Here is a 17,714-nt window from a genome sequence, read left to right as displayed (position 1 = left end):
ACCTGGAAAAACTGTCTGCGGACAAACGCCGGCTCCCTCGGCCTGTAAAGCGAGATGAGCGCCGCAACCCCAGAGTCATCTGTGACTGGACTTTACTGTCAGGGGTCCTTTACCTTAATCTTGATTAAGTTTTAGAGTGAGATGTAGCAGTGGTTCAAAAGTGGCCAAGGCTACAGGATACTTATCTGGGCACAAGGTATGCTTATATTTATCTCTCCAGCTAATTAGCACTGGAAACCTATTGTGTGAATGCACTATGGGATATTGAGGGCTGTGCATGCATTATCTGTCTCAAATGAGGCAGCTGAGGAGTAGAAAAGGAGGAAATTTAAGTGCACTAAGAAGATATGGACACTGAAAGGGGGGCGGTGAGCAATGGCACAAGTCTGAGTAACAGGGATGGAGGGATATTGGAGGGGTGCTGTTTTTTTAAGAAAACAAACCAGTTTCAACAAGGAGAAATAGCAGAGATGGATACAACACCTTAGCTAACCCATGTTTTCATATTGCAAACTGCCCTGTGACCCTTGGCTGAAGGGCAGTATAGTAAGGTAGGTAGGTAAGTAAGTAAGTAAGTGCTGTAAATAAGTAAATAAATGAACAATAACAGAGCCTTCCTGAACTCCCTTCTCACTGTTTTAAACTGCCACTTCCCCAATGCTACCCTCTGTTTGTTCAAATGTTTGACAACTGGAAAGAGCTGGGGGGGGGGGAGAATAAATTAGAAACACATCAATCTCAGTTTTCTTCTAGTATCACATATTTTTCTCATCCTCAGGGTAAATGCTTTCAGTTGTTTAATTCAAAATGTGTTCAAGCAATCTCTTTTGCTGTGACATTGCATTTCCTGTGTTGAAGAAATAGCTCTAGATAACTAGTAAAATTATATTCAAAATGAACCAAATAGTTCTCCTCTTTACATGGTAATAATACTGACATGTTAAAGCCCTATCGTTTGCTGCCCTGGTCCATCTGTGGGAGTACGCTTGCTTTTATTTATTGTATAACTGTATTGAATTAATATGTTTACAATACAGAATAAGTGTCTGAAAGCATGAAACATGGTTTGGAGATCAGTTTGCCTTTTCCGGATTAAGAGAAAGCTTAACATTTCCTTGTATACAGAAAGAAAATAGTTGTGTACAGATCAAGCATTTCAAATTCTTCTTCCCTCTTTCTCTACCCACCCCCACTGCCAAATTGATCCAAATTACAACACTGGGTTTTTTTCATTGAACTTCTAAAAAACTACATATGTAGAGTCAGGACTGATGATATGTGTATTTATTAAATACATTGGTAATTCAGGGCTCATAGGAGTGGAGATGACTCACTCTAGACATTAACACTCTATTATTTGCAAAACAGTACTATATAGAAGGATTTTAAAATGTTTAGCTACCACTTTAGTTTTCCTTTGCACTGCAGTTGTCTGTAATTGCCAAGATTGCGTTTCAACATTTTTTTGAAATTTGGGGAGGGGGGTAAGAAGAACTAGACTGATAACACAATTTTGATAACACAGTGCAGAGTTTGTATTTGGTATTGAAAGTTTCATGAAATTGAAACTCATCTTTCAAAATTTATTTATATGGTATGCCTGAGCTGAGATGAGAAGGTGGATGTCATTCAGTACAGTGGTACCTTGGGTTAAGTACTTAATTCGTTCCGGAGGTCCGTTCTTAACCTTAAACTGTTCTTAACCTGAAGCACCACTTTAGCTAATGGGGCCTCCTGCTGCTGTCGCGCTGCCGCTGCACGATTTATGTTCTTATCCTGAAGCAAAGTTCTTAACCTGAGGTACTATTTCTGGGTTAGCGGAGTCTGTAACCTGAAGCGTATGTAACCCGAAGTACCACTGTATTCTTCTCCCTGCAAAAGAGAGTTCTCTTCTGGTAATAAATTGGGTCGGTACACAGACAAGGGCAAAAATGTCCATAGTATGAGACTGGGGGAAAGGAAACAAAGTCCCAAATTGCCAAGGCTGCACCCCGTAATATTTGGCAGCATTTCTCACCTGGCTTCCCGAAACCGAGACTTGCTGCCATTTACTGAGAGGGAGGGGCAGGGAGCTTAGTGTTGCACAGGTGCAGTAGAAGAGCCAATCCAGTGCTCTTGTGCCAGCACCATGCTGAGCTCCCAGCTGTTTTGCCCCTTCACCTCTCTCTCTCAACTACCAGCAGCAATGCATGACATTGAGAAGCCAGGTGAGAAACATTGGCCTGCGAGCTGCTACTGGGTGCACTGCAAGGTGCAATAAAATCATCCACACACTGCAGGAATACAAGAAGAATCAGCCAGCTGCCTCTGCAAAACAGGAGCCTGTTCCTATAACAGTAATAGTACTTCACTTGATCTCATTGATAATGCTACAAACAGCCAAATTTTGATTGAATAAATACTGTTATAACACATCTTACTCAGTAAATGATCCATGATTTACTGGGATCATGCAGTTTGGGAGAGTGGGGGGCCACCAGGGGGCGCATTGGAAGATGGCCGACAATAACATCTCTCCGACCCACACGAGGTAATTAAGAGGCTGTGATGGCAGTATGCAGCCTCCCTTGCCCCCCCCCCAAGGGAATGGGGGGGCTGCCTTGCCAGCTGTGTCCATAATTCACCCCCGGATTTGAAAGAAGGGGGTGCGGACACTTGGCACGAAACCCTCGGGTGAGGTCGGCTCTCCCTGACGCTGTCTCTAATCGCGCACTGGTTCGCATTAGCTCGAAATATATAATTGGAAATATATAATTGGAAAGAAGCTAATGCACATATATCAAGTGAAGATTGGGAGTAAAGACTGCTGATTAATGGGATCTCTGCGAGCGGAGCGACGGGCTGGACAAATAAATCAAGTGAAGAATCATCATTAAAAGACTGGTATGTTGGAGTGAAACGGAAAGGGGGGGAGGAAAAAACTTTTCTTATTTTGTCTTATGTGAGTACCAATAACCCTCCCCTCCAGAGAGAAGAATCGTTGCTAATTACTAATCACAAGCAGGAGTTAAGAACTGTGTGGAAATGAATTACTGATCAAAGAGAGGACTGGTGGAAACATCGGGGAATAGAAAGAAAGTTTTATGACGCAGTTACAAATGGACTTCCCTTAAGACAGGCTTGCCCATAGGAGGACGAGGGGGAGGAGGACCAGGGTCATCGGAATGTGAATGTATGGTTATCGGAATGTGATCTTGACCTGGCAGGTCCCCCTGAGATATAGATTAGCAAGCCTGTGGAAATCAATGGACAGACTGTGGGAATGTTCTTTACGGAGGTGTGGAAATGGCGTCTGTCCTTTATGTGATATGACTCTTGGAGAGTGTAAAACCCACACAGAATATGTTTGTTTGCAACCGCTTGTGAAGATTATCAGAGATCACAAAGAAAGGAATATATGATAACAACAAGAAGATGAGGAAAATAACAAAGAGATTATCTGGACAGAACTGGACAGAACTGTTTAATTAAAGCAGCAGCAGCAAGAGTGAAGTTTGGATCCCTTTCGGAGCTTGAAGTATGGGTACCCCCAACAAAATTTTTAAAAATCTGGCTGTATAATTTGGAACTAATGTGATTTGGAATTAATGTGATTTGATTGGCCTGTTAATAAAACATGCAGTTTGGGAGAAAAAATGGTATCCAAGAAGCAACAGAGGGGAGAACAAAGTGACTTATGATCAAAACAAAAATAAAGAAAGCTACAGTTGTGTGTTTTTTCAGGAACACTTAGTGTCTTCCTAAAAAATAAGTGAAATTTTGGTCTGATTCTAATGTATTCAGAAGTACTAAATGACATGCAACTTTTGATAAAGTGCATTCAGATTTCAGAGAGTGATGCCTTTTATGAATTGATTGTACTTTCAATTTTTCATTCACTAGAGAGTTCAATTATTCATACTATTAACAGAAGCCCCTTAAACAGAAAATTGTGAAATCCAAGCCAATAATTTATTAGGAGTTTCATTTTACTTTTTAATTAAGCTTTTAGACAGTTCTAAGCTTTTACTCTCTGTACACATCAGAATGCTTGAAAGGTTATGAAGAAGAGTGATTTTAGATGAATAAATTCATATGTGCTTTTAGAAAAGGCAGATGAACATAGTAATTCCATTTACTGACTGATAAACAGGAGATCAGCCATTTATATTACATGTTTTATGCATTTTTCTTTTTTAGAGAACTTTTATAAGAAGGTCAGTTTTTCAAAAGGAATAGATGGATGCCACAGCGAACAATATAAAAAAGTTTTTAAATGTTTGTGCCAGTCAACCAAAATAGCTTTCAGTCAACGAAAATAGTTTCTGCAAGAATGTTTCTTGTCCAGAAAAAAAGAAATGAATACCACCATTAATTTTACTGACAACACAGACCTTCCGGGGCTTGCCCTGTAAACTGCATGTCATTTGTACTAATGTGCTGGTAGCGTAGCGAGCACATGTTTTCTACTGTCCATTTTGTAGAATGAGCCATTTTCTGATGCGCCACTTCCGCCTTTTGATAAATTAGTTAGGTTCACAAGTACATTTACATCAGTTCATTTCTCTGCAGTTGTTTAATGACACTTGAACATGTGAAATGGCACGGTTGAAAAGCATGATATGAATATGAAACTTCTTAGATGGCCCATTCAAGCATTCAAGTCATCACTTGGTCTTGCATTCATCATGTGCATGCATGTGTGAACCAAGCCATGGATGAGTCCATATACCAGCCTCCATCACACGACAGTAGGGTTGAGGTAGGGGTAAGGACCCCTCACAAGTCACCGTATGGGTCTTTCCAGACATGTGGCCCAGTTCATACACAAAAGCAGCAGTTTGAGTGGACCGCATGAAACCCAACTGTGCAGAGAAAGCTCTGTGTTGCCAGCTATTTGTGTAAAGTAGCTTTCAGCGATGCCAGTGCAATCCTGATGTGTTTGGGATTTGTATTGCTAGACCTGGCACTTACAAAACTATGTCAGGGGCCTACTGGCACATAAACAACTTTCCCTGTGGCACTACCTCCAGATGACTGCATTTTCAAGCAACTTCTCAATGCTGTCTGCATGGAAGAATAAGGCAAATGGGCAGGATCTTGGTGGTTTTGTTTATTTACATTAATAACACTGTAATTACTCTTGCCATGCACCACATCTATAACAGTACGTAATTAGCTTGGTCATTTATCACTGTGTTAGGCTATATTATTTCATCCTTTTTAATAAAATGCTTTACTTTTATCTCTCTCTATTTTTTGTTTTGTTTTAAGGACCATTCTGACAGCCCTCTGGGAGCAGCAGTAACTCTGGCACATGAGTTGGGCCATAATTTTGGGATGAACCATGATACACTGGAAAGGGGTTGCAACTGCAAAGCATCTGCTGACAAAGGAGGCTGCATCATGAACCCTTCAACAGGGTAAGTGCAAGTACTGAACAAGCTTTGTTTGGGAGGAAAAAAGGTAGCTAGAACTGTGGGTGCAATATAACTTTCCTCTCGCTCTCTTCTCCACCCCAAAATCTGTTCTGGAGGGTTGGGGTGGGGCAGACCCAGAACATATTTAAGGAGCTTGCTGTAAGACAAGAGGCTAAGGAATTTCTTTTCCTCAGCCAAAATAGCTTGTGCTATTTAGTTGGATACAGTCCTTTGTTTTTATTCCAGGAAGCATTTTAAGCAAAGGTTTACATCCTGTTTATGCCAATTAGACTTTATCACAGACCCTTCTCCATAATCTGTGACAAATTATGTTGTTGAGAGGGAAACTTTAATCCCTAGAGGATAGCTTTAATCCCCCCTCTTTGTTATTAAAAGAAAATGTGCAAAGCAATTAACGTGTATTACTATTGTTGTTTTCCCCTACTAGTATGTGAGAAAAAGCAGGGGAGGTCATAAGAAATAAACCATAGCAAATAGGGGAGCAGGTTTGGTGCTTGTTTATCTGTGTTTCCTGCTGCAAAACTGCATTAATACCAAGAGCTTTCAATATAAACTGAAGACAATCTTTGTTTCTGTGATGTCTGATGTGCTTTCTTTCATCTCAATTGGCTGGGGTCTCACTAAAGTTGCCTCAGTCCAAAAATGCAATTGTTACCCAGTGCATTCTTCATTCCTAGCCATCTTTCACAGCTGATAGAGTTATGACAAGTGAGATCAATTTAGTATGCAATTTGCTAGGTGGAGGTGCACGGTATCTCAGAAGTAAATGCTATAAAGAACTACTGAAGCATGTTAGTCATGAAAGGAAGGTTTTCTCTTCTCTTTTCTTTTTTTTAACTTCAGCTTTTGAAGTTTGAGGATGCCTTCATGCTTTCTGTTCAAAACAAGAGTTTTAGTGATGTGACTAAGGGGTCATCCAGACTTGCGCTTGTGCTGTGCTCTGCTTGACCCACACTTTCTAGGCACGGGTCCGATTGCTTTCCCCCTTGCCTTTCTCCTTTCCAAGGGAAAACCCGCTCTTCAGCAATAAAAAGGAACAAATAGCAATCCAAGGAAACCCTGAATTGCCATTTGTTCTGATGGAGCACTAAAGAGCAGTTTTCCCAAGGGGATGAAGCAGTGGGACAAGAGGAAGTATGAATTAGCCCTTAGGCTATGTACACCTTAGTAGCTTAAAATCCAGTGAGGCTATCCCCCCGTCCCCACTGCATTTCAAGTTGCATTTGCACTTCTTGTACGTACTGGGAGGGGGGCAGGGGTGTCTTCACCCTGTACAAATGTTATAAATAGATGAGCAAATGTTTAATCATCGGTGTATAGATGTATCTGAACAGTCAAATAATACATGATCAAATTCTTTCCCGAATAATAAATCTTCAGAAATGACAGGAATGTGCGAGCTAAAGGAGCTTCAGAAATGTCTTTCTTCCTCCAGGTCAAGCAAACCCCTAGTGTACATGCAGAACTTTTTAGATCCACAGACATTAGTGACTCTTTTCAATAGGTTTTCTCATTACTCTTGGAATTGTTCATCAAGCTGGTCAAATGGAATATTTCTAATACTGTTTAAATTAGGTTAAACTTTGGGTCTATGGTGTATTTGATGGCATGAAATGTTTCATCCTCCTCTCTTCTCCCTAGGATCCAAGGCATATATCTGTGTATTTGGGATCAGTGTCAGCCCATCTTTCACCTTGGGCTATTGCTTTTCTATCCTATTCATCCAGCTCTTAGCCTTCTCAAGCCATAGATTTTTCAGGGGGTAGAAGTGACTGCTACAGTCATTTTTGAGGAAGAGGGTATGGACATTGCACTTCTTTTTTTACTTTGTGCCCAATAGATATCTGTAATTCAAATAAGGTGATGAGAAAAACCAGCTTGGATTAAAATTATTCACCTTAACTTTGAAGTTAAGTCTAACGAAGGAAAATGTTCAAAGGGTTATTTTATTACTTCAAATGGTGTTTCGTTAATTATTGTGATTTCCTTTTCAGTTTTTCAGTTTTAATCATTGAAGAGTCCAGCATTAAAAACTTGTGTTAGAAATGAGTTCTTGGTAGAAGTAGTCTCGGGATCAGTGCTGTATTAAATTCTGTTGGATCTGTCTGTTAATGAGCTTCCTGTAGGTGTACGTTTTAAAAGGAACCAGTAGGACATGTATCATTTTTACCACAAAATCTTTTAAAGGTTTGAGCACATTTAGCAAAGCACACATGATGTGTTATTTTATAAGGCATTATGGCTTAAAGAAGAAAGCAGACAGAGTGATCCTGACATTCAGGTTATTTCTGGCTGCAAAAATAAATCACAGTACAAGAGAACATTTTCAAGAAAAGAATTGCAACCAAAAATGCTTAATAAAGAGAAATTAGTTTTTGTAAACTGATATCTTTGTAATGGTAGCTTTGTCTTTCTTTAAAACAAAATGTTAACTTTGGGGCAATAGCATAGGGCCTAGTGTTGTATGTGGGATCTTAAAGGACCCTGTGCTCCAGGGAGAACGGTATGAAAGTGAGCACTAGGAAGGAGGAAAGGGGCACACAGAGGACAAGGAAGGTCCAAAGAATTATTATTTTTTGTCCAGATAGAAAAATAATCTTTTAGAAAACACAAAATCAATTGCAGTCTGTTTGAAAGGTCTTGTTCTCCCTAGCTCCCTTTGAGGAATTTATAACGAAGTTCTATCTCCACTCAGGAAAAAGGAAATAAGAAAATAATAATGATAATGGAGGGCAGTCTGCAGAAGTTGCATTGCAGCCCTCTGCTAGTGGTCAGAGGCAAAGGCCAGGTTTAGGGTTTCAACTTTGAATGACGTAGGCTGGGATGAGGTCCTTGGAGCTGGTTAACAGCAAGAAGGAGAAGGAAGGGGCAGAACTCCAAGTGAGCTGGGAATGACGGGCTGGAGCAAAGAGACGCAGAGTATGGGAGGTGTTTTGGGTTTTTTGCCTTCCTTTGAATCCAATGCTGCCCTTAAGGGAGAAGCCAGACCCTCATAGGATGTGAATGCTCTGCAATCCCTCCATCTAGGTGCAGGTTGTATATCTGTGTAAATAAAACCATATCAGAAGTGGAAAACCCCCCAAACCACTATGTTGACTCATGGCAAGCTAGAATTTGGGAAATGGTATACATGGTGAAATTAACTAACTTCGTCGGAGAAGGCAGATAAAAATGGAGCAAGTTTATTGAAAAAAAATGAGTTTATTTGTTTTGAGATTTGGAGGGACCGGAGGAGGGAGAAGAAAAACGAGAAGCCCAGTTAGACAACTGAATCCCCATTGTGCAAGTAGCTGGATATCATTGGGTGCCGCCCAGGCAGTCTTGAGATGTAGCTGAATATTGTGTTACCAGTTTTGTAGCTCTCTTCTCTGGTCTTGTGAGTTTTCCAAAGACGAATCAATTTTGTTACACCCACATTGCACAAGGAACATCCTGAGTCAGCATCAATGAATTTAAAAGCGCTGCATCATTTTCATTAGAAATATTGCCAGTCCAAATTTTTTTTGTCTCTGCTAGCCTCCTTAATGGAATTTGGGACTCGTTTCTTTTTCCTGGTTTTTTTTTGGGGGGGGGGGAAGGGTGATACTTGGACTTCAGTGGAATGTACAGAATCAGACTATACTTCAAAAAGAATGGAACTAAATCTTAACTAGTTCAATTTGTCTCAATCTTGCAATCTTGGCAATTCTGTCTTGTGGCTGCCCCATTTAGGTGAGCCATATTTTTTCCACTTTTTGAAAATACAGCTCTCTATCTCCTTTCCATGAATAAAAAATCTGCACTGCAACTGTCCTTTAGCTGAACTGAAGACACAGCTGGCAAACACAGTTTTCTTTCTGAATATTCACGGAATTCCATTTCTGCTTTACTGTCTCTCTTTTAAAGGGGGGAAAAATCAGGTGTTAACGGTAACACAAGTGCCTGCTAATGATAGCCTGGTATACCAATCACATCCAGATGTCAGTTCCATTATAATTTCCATCCTTTCTTCAGTGGGGTTCCACTGCCCTGCTGCTTTGCAATAAAGAAAGCTTTTTTCACTTTTATCTCATTGAAATGTGTTGCTCTCCCCAGGATGCTAAAAATCCTTCATGCTGAATCAGACAGAGCTAAGTTGCTTGTACTTTGCACTAAAGCCCCAGTGACATTTTTAAGGTTGGGCTGTCTTTTTGATCTTGTTCAACAAGCACACTTTTCTTCTAGGATATTTGATAAATGAGCATTTTAACAAGCCTTGAAAATAAGTGCAGAAAAGTCAGTAGCCCATTACAATCTTAACTGGTCCTCCTGTCCACACAAATCTTTGCTAAACAACTGTGGTGTAAATAATACAGTTTTGTAAGACTTTACCTGGAGCCTATTCATACCTGGCACTAGTGACCAGGTGAGTAGTATTTAGTACGTCTGGTTTTTATATAGCACGGAGAAACATCTACCAGAAACAGTTGTAAAGATTTGTATTCTTGTCTCTTACCAGGGAGATTACTAAACAATCATTGAGATCTGTTTTGAGGGTTTTGTGAAATACTGGTAACAGGTTTCCTTGAATTGTGTTCTTGGCCTTTCAGGTTGCATGATGGTAAAAGAAAGTGTTATATGTCTTTTTGCTGCCCTACCCCTAAGGAATATGGAATCAGTGCTCACTCAACACTGCCATGGTGTACATTATTATATAAAGTGCCAGTACATGGTTTAATTGCTAAAATTAATTTCTCTGATTATCATATCACTGTGTGCTGCATGTGCCCAGTTCTGTGTTAAATGATTTGTGGCTTGTGGGGAGGATCATGACATTTGTGTCATTTCGTTTTTATAATGGATTTGAAACTAGTCCTCTTGCAACCTTTTGACCATTGATAATTAGTTGATGGGCTTGTGAGAGAATATGCTTCCCAGTGGAGCATGATTAATTGCCTTCATCTCAGGGGTTTTTTTTTGTTCTAATTATTGAATTGGTATTTTCATGGAGAATATTAACCATGAGCTGTAAAACACTGGGCAAACTTTGGCTGCATCTCATGATTTCTCTGGAGAGAGCCAAACCATGAGCCTTGGTTTGGATGACACTTAAGCAAAACCATGGCTTAGCTCAGCAGAACAACCAAAGCAATGACCACCCCTGCAGGATCCTGCACACTTGCTCATTCATGCTAAGCCATAGTGTTACACGTGAATGAGATCAGAGGACATTTAAAGCAGTGTATTTCCTTTGTCAGGTAAATGCCTGAAATGTGGTATTATTGAAAATTTTGCTTCACTGCAGAGTCTTTGGGCCTGTCTACATGATGATCTCCCTCACACACTTCTTCTACACATGGTGAAATCACACATACACACACACACACACACAGAGAGAGAGAGAGAGAGAGAGAGAGAGAGAGAGATACCAGAATGATTCAGTTCATTGCTTTCCCATTTTCTTTTGGTTAAAAACTACCATGAATTGACAGGATGCCATTATTTCAACATTTCATTTTAAATTACTGAAACAACCGTGTGCAATTAAAGGACAGACAGTGCCCATTTGCTATTTATTAATAATTCAGGGACATTTTAGAGGTGTTTAATTGTTTTTAGGAGAAGATAAAGTTGTGAGTTTAGCATTAAGCATTAGTGTGTCCAGATCTTGCAAGCATTCTCAGCAGATTCCATTATAGTACAATGTCTTGGGGTCAAATAAGGCCACAACTTTGATTGATTACAAATGCAGAGGTTTGGCCTAGGCATTGGGTTTAACCAGACCCCCAGCCAGCCTGCTGGAAGTATTTCTGGTAGGATCAACACAGAAACACGGGAGTCTTGTGACGTACATCAAATAGGAACACCCCCATGGGATCACCGCCAAGGAGTTTCTGAACAACTCCTTCCGGATCCCTTTAACGAGATACCCTTTCCTTCAAAGGGACAGGCAGATGCTACAACCTCCCCTCTGACCAAGACTAAGACTCAATGCCTAAACTGCCAAAAGTTTTGACGATTGCTATGAGGTAGGCAAAATCACCAGGCGAGAGCCAATTGGCCTGGTGCAAAAATTTCTACCTGGTCCCAAATATGGCGACCAACAATATCCATAGCAAGGTCAAGCACATAACAAGCCTCATACAAGGGAGGGGAAAGAGGGAGGGAAATCCTACTGGATATGGAGGCAGGGGCAGGCCAATTTATATTCCCCAGGAGTGGACCCAAGTGAAGCCTGCAGACCCAGATGGATCTGCCCCTTGGAATGTCCTGCCCCCAAGCCTGCTTGCAAGAGGTGTCCCTCACTGGATCCTCTTGGGGGAGGCAGCACTGGCCTGCAACCCTAATGCACCAGCTATCAGTAAGCGGACTCCTGGCACCTTTTCCTATTATACAGGATAGAAAAGCATTGTTGTGTCTATGAAAATTGAGAAAAGAGCTCTTTCTAAATACTAGTAAAAATAATTTTAAAGAGCTAGAGAATACCCAACAGGCTGTGTAGACTTGGCAATTCTCTGATAGTCTTTTAATTCCTGCCAGGCAACATCCCGTTTTGGAACAGAGTGGAGGAAAATAGCACAGTAGGAAACTGAATGCAGGCAGTGTGTTTTTAACGGCCATGTCAGCCATTTATCATAATTCACTTATCGCTAGTACTGGATGTTATGTTTAACGCAACCAATTTAAACACAAGCTAATCTAGTTTGGTTTCTTATCTACAATTTCCTCTAACATTGGCAATAACGACAAAGTATTCTACAACTTCTGCTCTTTTTTCCATTAATGCAACACTACCATGACCTATGTTTCTCTCTCTTTCTCTTTCATATATGGTTTCCTTTTTCCTTGATTCAGCACTGGATTAACATCAAGTTCTAAACAATAAATTGTGAAACCCAGACCCTCTGCTGTCGAGCTAATTGTTATTAATGAGGTAGCAATCTAAAAGGAAACTGAACAGAAGATGAGCCAGAGGCAAATGCAAAATGATTATAGCAACTCTCCTTGACTGCCTAGTTTCCTACAGGAAAAGTAGTTGCGTACAATTCCCACAGAGCTTTGCATGGCAGATAACTCCTGAATACAGTTAGAATACTGTCAAGGTTGATAAATTGGTTTAGTATTGCTTCACCTTTGCAATGGGAAACGAGGCTCACAATAGACCTCTTGACAAGAAATAACTTTTCCGACTGTACATTTGTCAAAGTGGAAGCAACTCCTAATAATGTTTTACTTGGCAGTTTTGTGACTGTGGAGATATTAAGCTGTGACAGTATGTCCTGCACAAGGCTGTTAAAAGCTGTTACTTCTTCCTGGAAGTATTTCTGAAAATCGTCCAGCTGTTGGTTCTGTCAATACTTTCTGATCAGAATCTTGCATTCTGCATTGTAAATCTGTCCTTTGGAATATTTCTTATAAAGCTCACAGTTTGAGAAGATAAGCCTCAGTGGTGCAGGCCAGATCCATCTTTTTTTTCCTGTAATGTAAATCTTATGGATTGTTGTACTCCCAAGCCAGCATGGATTCATATCCGTCTAAATGAAGCCAATGGTTGCCAATTTTGTTGGGCCCAGGGGTACATTCAGATTTCTGAGAACGTTGTGGGCACCACTCACAAAATGGCCACTGCAGGGTATGACCTAGCACAGGGGTCTGCAACCTTTAAGACAAAAAGAGCCACTTGGACCCGTTTCCAAAGAAAAAAAACCTGGGAGCCGCAAAACTCGTCATTATAAAAATAACTTTTTTGTCACTTTTTTTATTATTTCTTTGTTTGACCCCTCAGAATTACTCCTCCTCATAGAAATAAATGTTAAATTAACAAGTTACCTTTTTTTGTGTGTGTGTTCTTCACTCCCCTTCGAAACAGTGACCAGCGTACATGCCCCCTTTCAATGTAGCGGGCGGGAAGGTGACATCGGGACGGTGCGTGACTAACGCACGCACCGCCCCCATTCGACGTCACAGCCAGTACAGCGCCCGCCACAGCCCGCACAATGCGCCTCCTCCCCTCGCTAGTATCCACCCCAGAGCTGCGGCAAAGGTGTAAAAGAGCCACATGCGGCTCCGGAGCCGCGGGTTGCAGACCCCTGACCTAGCACAAAATGGTTGCCACAAGGAGTGGCTTGGTTTAATTTTAGAATGATCCCTGGTGTGGTACAGGCAAGATGCTGCTGCTGTTGATGTCTCTGTTCTGTGTCTGCACGGTGCTCCCCCACCCATAAACTTGAGAGCAATTCCTTCTGCAGAATAGGCCACAGAAACATAAGGATAAAGATAATGTCTTTGCACAGTACTCCTCCCACCCATCCCATCAGCCTGAAAAGAACCCCAGCTGTGAGAGAGGCAGCAGAAACATTATGTCTCTGCCTCTACACTGTGCTCCCCCCACCCCCACTTCAATCAACTTGAGAACAGTTCTGACTGGAGCAGAAAGATGGTGGTGGGGATGGGGATAAGAAGTGTGTCTGTCTCTGTGCTGTGTTCCCCCACCATCAAGTTGGGAACAATTCTTGCTATGGTAAAAGGTAAAGGTACCCCTGCCCGTACGGGCCAGTCTTGCCAGACTCTAGGGTTGTGCGCTCATCTCATTCTATAGGCCGGGAGCCAGCACTGTCCGCAGACACTTCCGGGTCACGTGGCCAGCGTGACAAGCTGCATCTGGTGAGCCAGCGCAGCACACGGAATGCCGTTTACCTTCCTGCTGGTAAGCAGTCCCTATTTATCTACTTGCACCCGAAGGTGCTTTCGAACTGCTAGGTTGGCAGGCGCTGGGACCGAATGACGGGAGCGCACCCCGCCGCGGGGATTCGAACCGCTGACCTTTCGATCGGCAAGTCCTAGGCGCTGAGGCTTTAACCCACAGCACGACCCGCGTCCTCTTGCTATGGAGAAGGAAGCAAGAACAAGAAAGGCTGACATCTTACTCCCTGTGATTTAAAACAAAGCCCCTTGAGAGGCCAAACAACTGTCCTCCCCACAAAAACAAACCTTCAAAAAAGTAACAGCACTCACTCCTTGCCGCAGTCTTTTCCACACATACAAATTGTGAAGCTGAAGCTTAGCCTTCCCTCATCCTATGCACCTGGAGTGGAAGTGGTGGGCTCTTCCAACTCAAAAAATTGCTGCGTGCAGGAAGGTGGTTCTAGTTTAATACATTTTAGCCTGGTTGCACTGGCCATCTCGGAGGCCACCAAGGAAGGCATTCGTGGGTGCAGGGTTGGCAACCTTTGTGTTAAGCTATTAATGCCACACATCAGTTCAATTATTTGTGAAAATGACAGGTAATTGGGCTTGTAAAAATCGGTACAAGCATTGAACATGAACTATAGATGGGAATGCTATGGGAACATTGTGTTCTATTTTATTGATGCTCTAGGGATTAAAACAATAAACAAAAGAGAGAGTAAAAATAGATTGGGAGGATAAGTGCAGAGCCGTCATTCATCATTCAGGTTTTTTTTAATGCAATCTTTGTTCATAATTCTGGTATTTGATAAACATTCCTGAGAAAATTTAATTATTCAGATGTTACAGATATGGCACAGAAGTGAGTTCCCTGTGTACAGCCAAATCTCTAATGCAGCTCACAAAAATGTTCACATGATTGATTGTGTCAGGGGTCATAATTTGATCACGATGAAGAAAAATCTAAATTCCCAGCTTGTTCATGTCTTTAGAATCCTGCCTGGCGGGTGGCACAGGAAATGATCGGAAGTTGGGAAATGGCAGAGGCAGGGAAAGGGTCAAGTATCTCTTTCACTGTCACTAGCAACTTCTCCATCTATAGGTCAGCATTAGACCACATGTTTTATATCCAAAAGATCCCCGTTCAACCCCTGGGATTTCTAGGTAAGGCTGTAAAAGCGTCTTATATGAAACTTGTTGAGCTGGATCAGGCTTCCTCAACCTCGGCCCTCCAGATGTTTTTGGCCTACAACTCCCATGATCCCTAGCTAGCAGGACCAGTGGTCAGGGATGATGGGAATTGTAGTCTCAGAACATCTGGAGGGCCAAGGTTAAGGAAGCCTGAGCTAGATGGACCAATGTTCTGACTCCCTGTTAAGCAGCTTTCCATTGGAAAGAAGGGCTATTGGACTAGAGTGGTTTATATAAAACCTGATGGAATCATCAGAGGTATTGAGTTTAGAAGGATCCATTTCATGAAGTTAACTCTAGATCCATTCCGTAAGTGTTCTGTGTTACACCTTTTAGAAATCTTTTTTTCTGCTGACAACTTGCATGGATAGATACTCCACTAAAGTGACATAACAACAATTGCAGATAAATCCATCCTAGGTTTTGTAACTTTTTGAAATTCCCAGTGTATTTGGCACAAATACAACTTTTCCATCATAACTGCTGCTACTTTGTTTTTTTAAATAAATTAGGGTTGTCCTGAAATATTATCTACTTATTTTTAAGATATAAGCACTTTAATGTCACCTAATTTTAACTACTGATGGAATGGGGTTTTGTTATGCTTTTAATTCCTAAGCAAGGGTCCATCTATGCCAGAACAATACTCTTATGTTAATTTCCCCTAAAAAGCCAGACTGACAGGTCACATCAATCATGCAAAAGTCTGTGAGATCCAAGGCAGGCACTCCCTCCATCATCCATGAAAGAGTGGTCTGCTGAAAAATTCCCCCATGTTTTTTCAACCGTTCTTGATTGAATAATGAGAAAAGAAATTGCATTAAAAATTACCAAAGGGGAGAGAAAAAATTTGATGAAATTATCATGGGTTGGATGCAGGCTTTGGTTGCACTTCCTTTATTTATGAGGTGGCTAAGGGGTGTTTGTGGGTGTCCTTTCATTCTGTAAATCATCTATGCTGTGGTCTACACTTTGCAGCCTTCTTTGGTGCCTACCCTTCAATTAAAGCCCAGGAGGAAGACATAATGAATCCACAGCTCTTCTCATGAGGCTTTTTTTGAGATCAGGAAATGTGGGCAACAAGGAATGCTGGTAGAGTGCTCAAGAAATGCTTACTTGAAAGGAAATCACACACAGAACTCTCAAACACCTTGAAACTATGAGGTAAGCAGTGGAAGACAGGAGTGCCTGGCGTGCTCTGGTCCATGGGGTCACGAAGAGTCGGACACGACTAAACGACTAAACAACAACAAATAAACCCCCATCACTGAAATTGTAAACTGTCCTTGAAAATGAGGCAACCCCCCCCCCAAAAAAACCCCAGAAGCCCCTTTCATAGAGAGAAAAACTTCTTTGTGAAATTAGGAGACAGATTTTAGCCCAGTACTTCCATGAAGTTCCTATGTTGCCCTCCCAAGAAATAGCATTCTTGCATGAATAAAGAGTTAACAATGTACAAATTCACTCTGACAATGAATCCCACTCAAAAAACCAGAGAGGTATGAATCCTGGAATTGCAGAGAAAAGTGCAATTATAACATTATAGCAATGTTCTGAAAGGGCACCCATACATGTTTTCCTTGTGAGATTTACTGCTGAATATTTTGGTGCCTCGACTAACTGATGGTAACCGAAGCAATACACAGTTTGTGGAAGTCCTGTTTGGAACGTATTCATCTTCATTATTGTTGGGGTTTTTTTTAATGCTACACAATCGGCAAGGGGCCCAGTGACCACCAACAAACAGGCTGCCAACATGTATGGCTGAGCGTCTGTGCTCTTGTCCTGGCTGCTGTTTTTGTAAAGAGCTGCCAGGATTCCGATGGAGCAGTAACAGCTCTTTGTGTAGGGAAAGCTAGCTCTGATTGGCTTTGTCACGGCTGGCTGCCAGTTTCAAATCAACCAATAATAATAGCAATCTCAATTTCCATATTATATAATTATTTGTTATTTCCCTCTCTACCCCCCCCATCCATAGGGCTGAAACCCTTTATCAGACAGACCATGGAGACTGGCTTTTGTATTCCTGACGCTTCCCCCAGTGTAGTAATTCATAGGTGAGGGGGAGCAGCATTAGTAGATATAGCAGATGGGTCTTGTTCTTGACTTTCCCCCCTTCTATTGGCCTCTTATGCAAAAGTCACTTTATTTTTATTTTTCCAGAGACTCAATATACATAGCCGATCCTATACCATTCAGATGGACTTTGGATTCTTCCTCTGGGCTCAGCCTGTGAGGATAGTTTTGCCGAAAAGCTCCTTTCTGCCTGAAGCCCATATCATCCTGCTAATATCTTAAATTTCTACTACTTAAGTCTTGCCTAGATGCTGAATGTAGGGTTTTGTTAAGGGTCAAAAGCAGTGTGGGTGTGCCTTGCCCGGGAGCAGATATCTGTTTCTTCCTGTCTTACAAGAATAATGTAATAAACTCTCTATCCTTCCCCCTTATCTTCAATAT

General features: G+C 41.5%; 1 protein-coding gene across 3 annotated transcripts in view; it reads left to right on the top strand.

Moving 5' to 3' along the window:
- The window catches only part of ADAM12 (ADAM metallopeptidase domain 12), a 189,566-nt gene that overhangs the window by 128,671 nt on the left and 43,181 nt on the right, over positions 1 to 17,714 (top strand). For all 3 annotated transcript variants that reach the window (XM_081005209.1, XM_081005210.1, XM_081005211.1), the window contains one exon: positions 5,254 to 5,402. In XM_081005209.1, coding sequence (XP_080861335.1) covers positions 5,254 to 5,402 — 149 coding nt within the window. The remainder of the gene's footprint in view (positions 1 to 5,253; positions 5,403 to 17,714) is intronic.

The sequence above is a fragment of the Podarcis pityusensis genome (assembly GCF_964106645.2).
Source record: "Podarcis pityusensis genome assembly, chromosome: 5".
NCBI classification, from domain to species: Eukaryota; Metazoa; Chordata; class Lepidosauria; order Squamata; family Lacertidae; genus Podarcis; species Podarcis pityusensis.
This window is presented reverse-complemented; position numbering and strand designations above follow the sequence as displayed.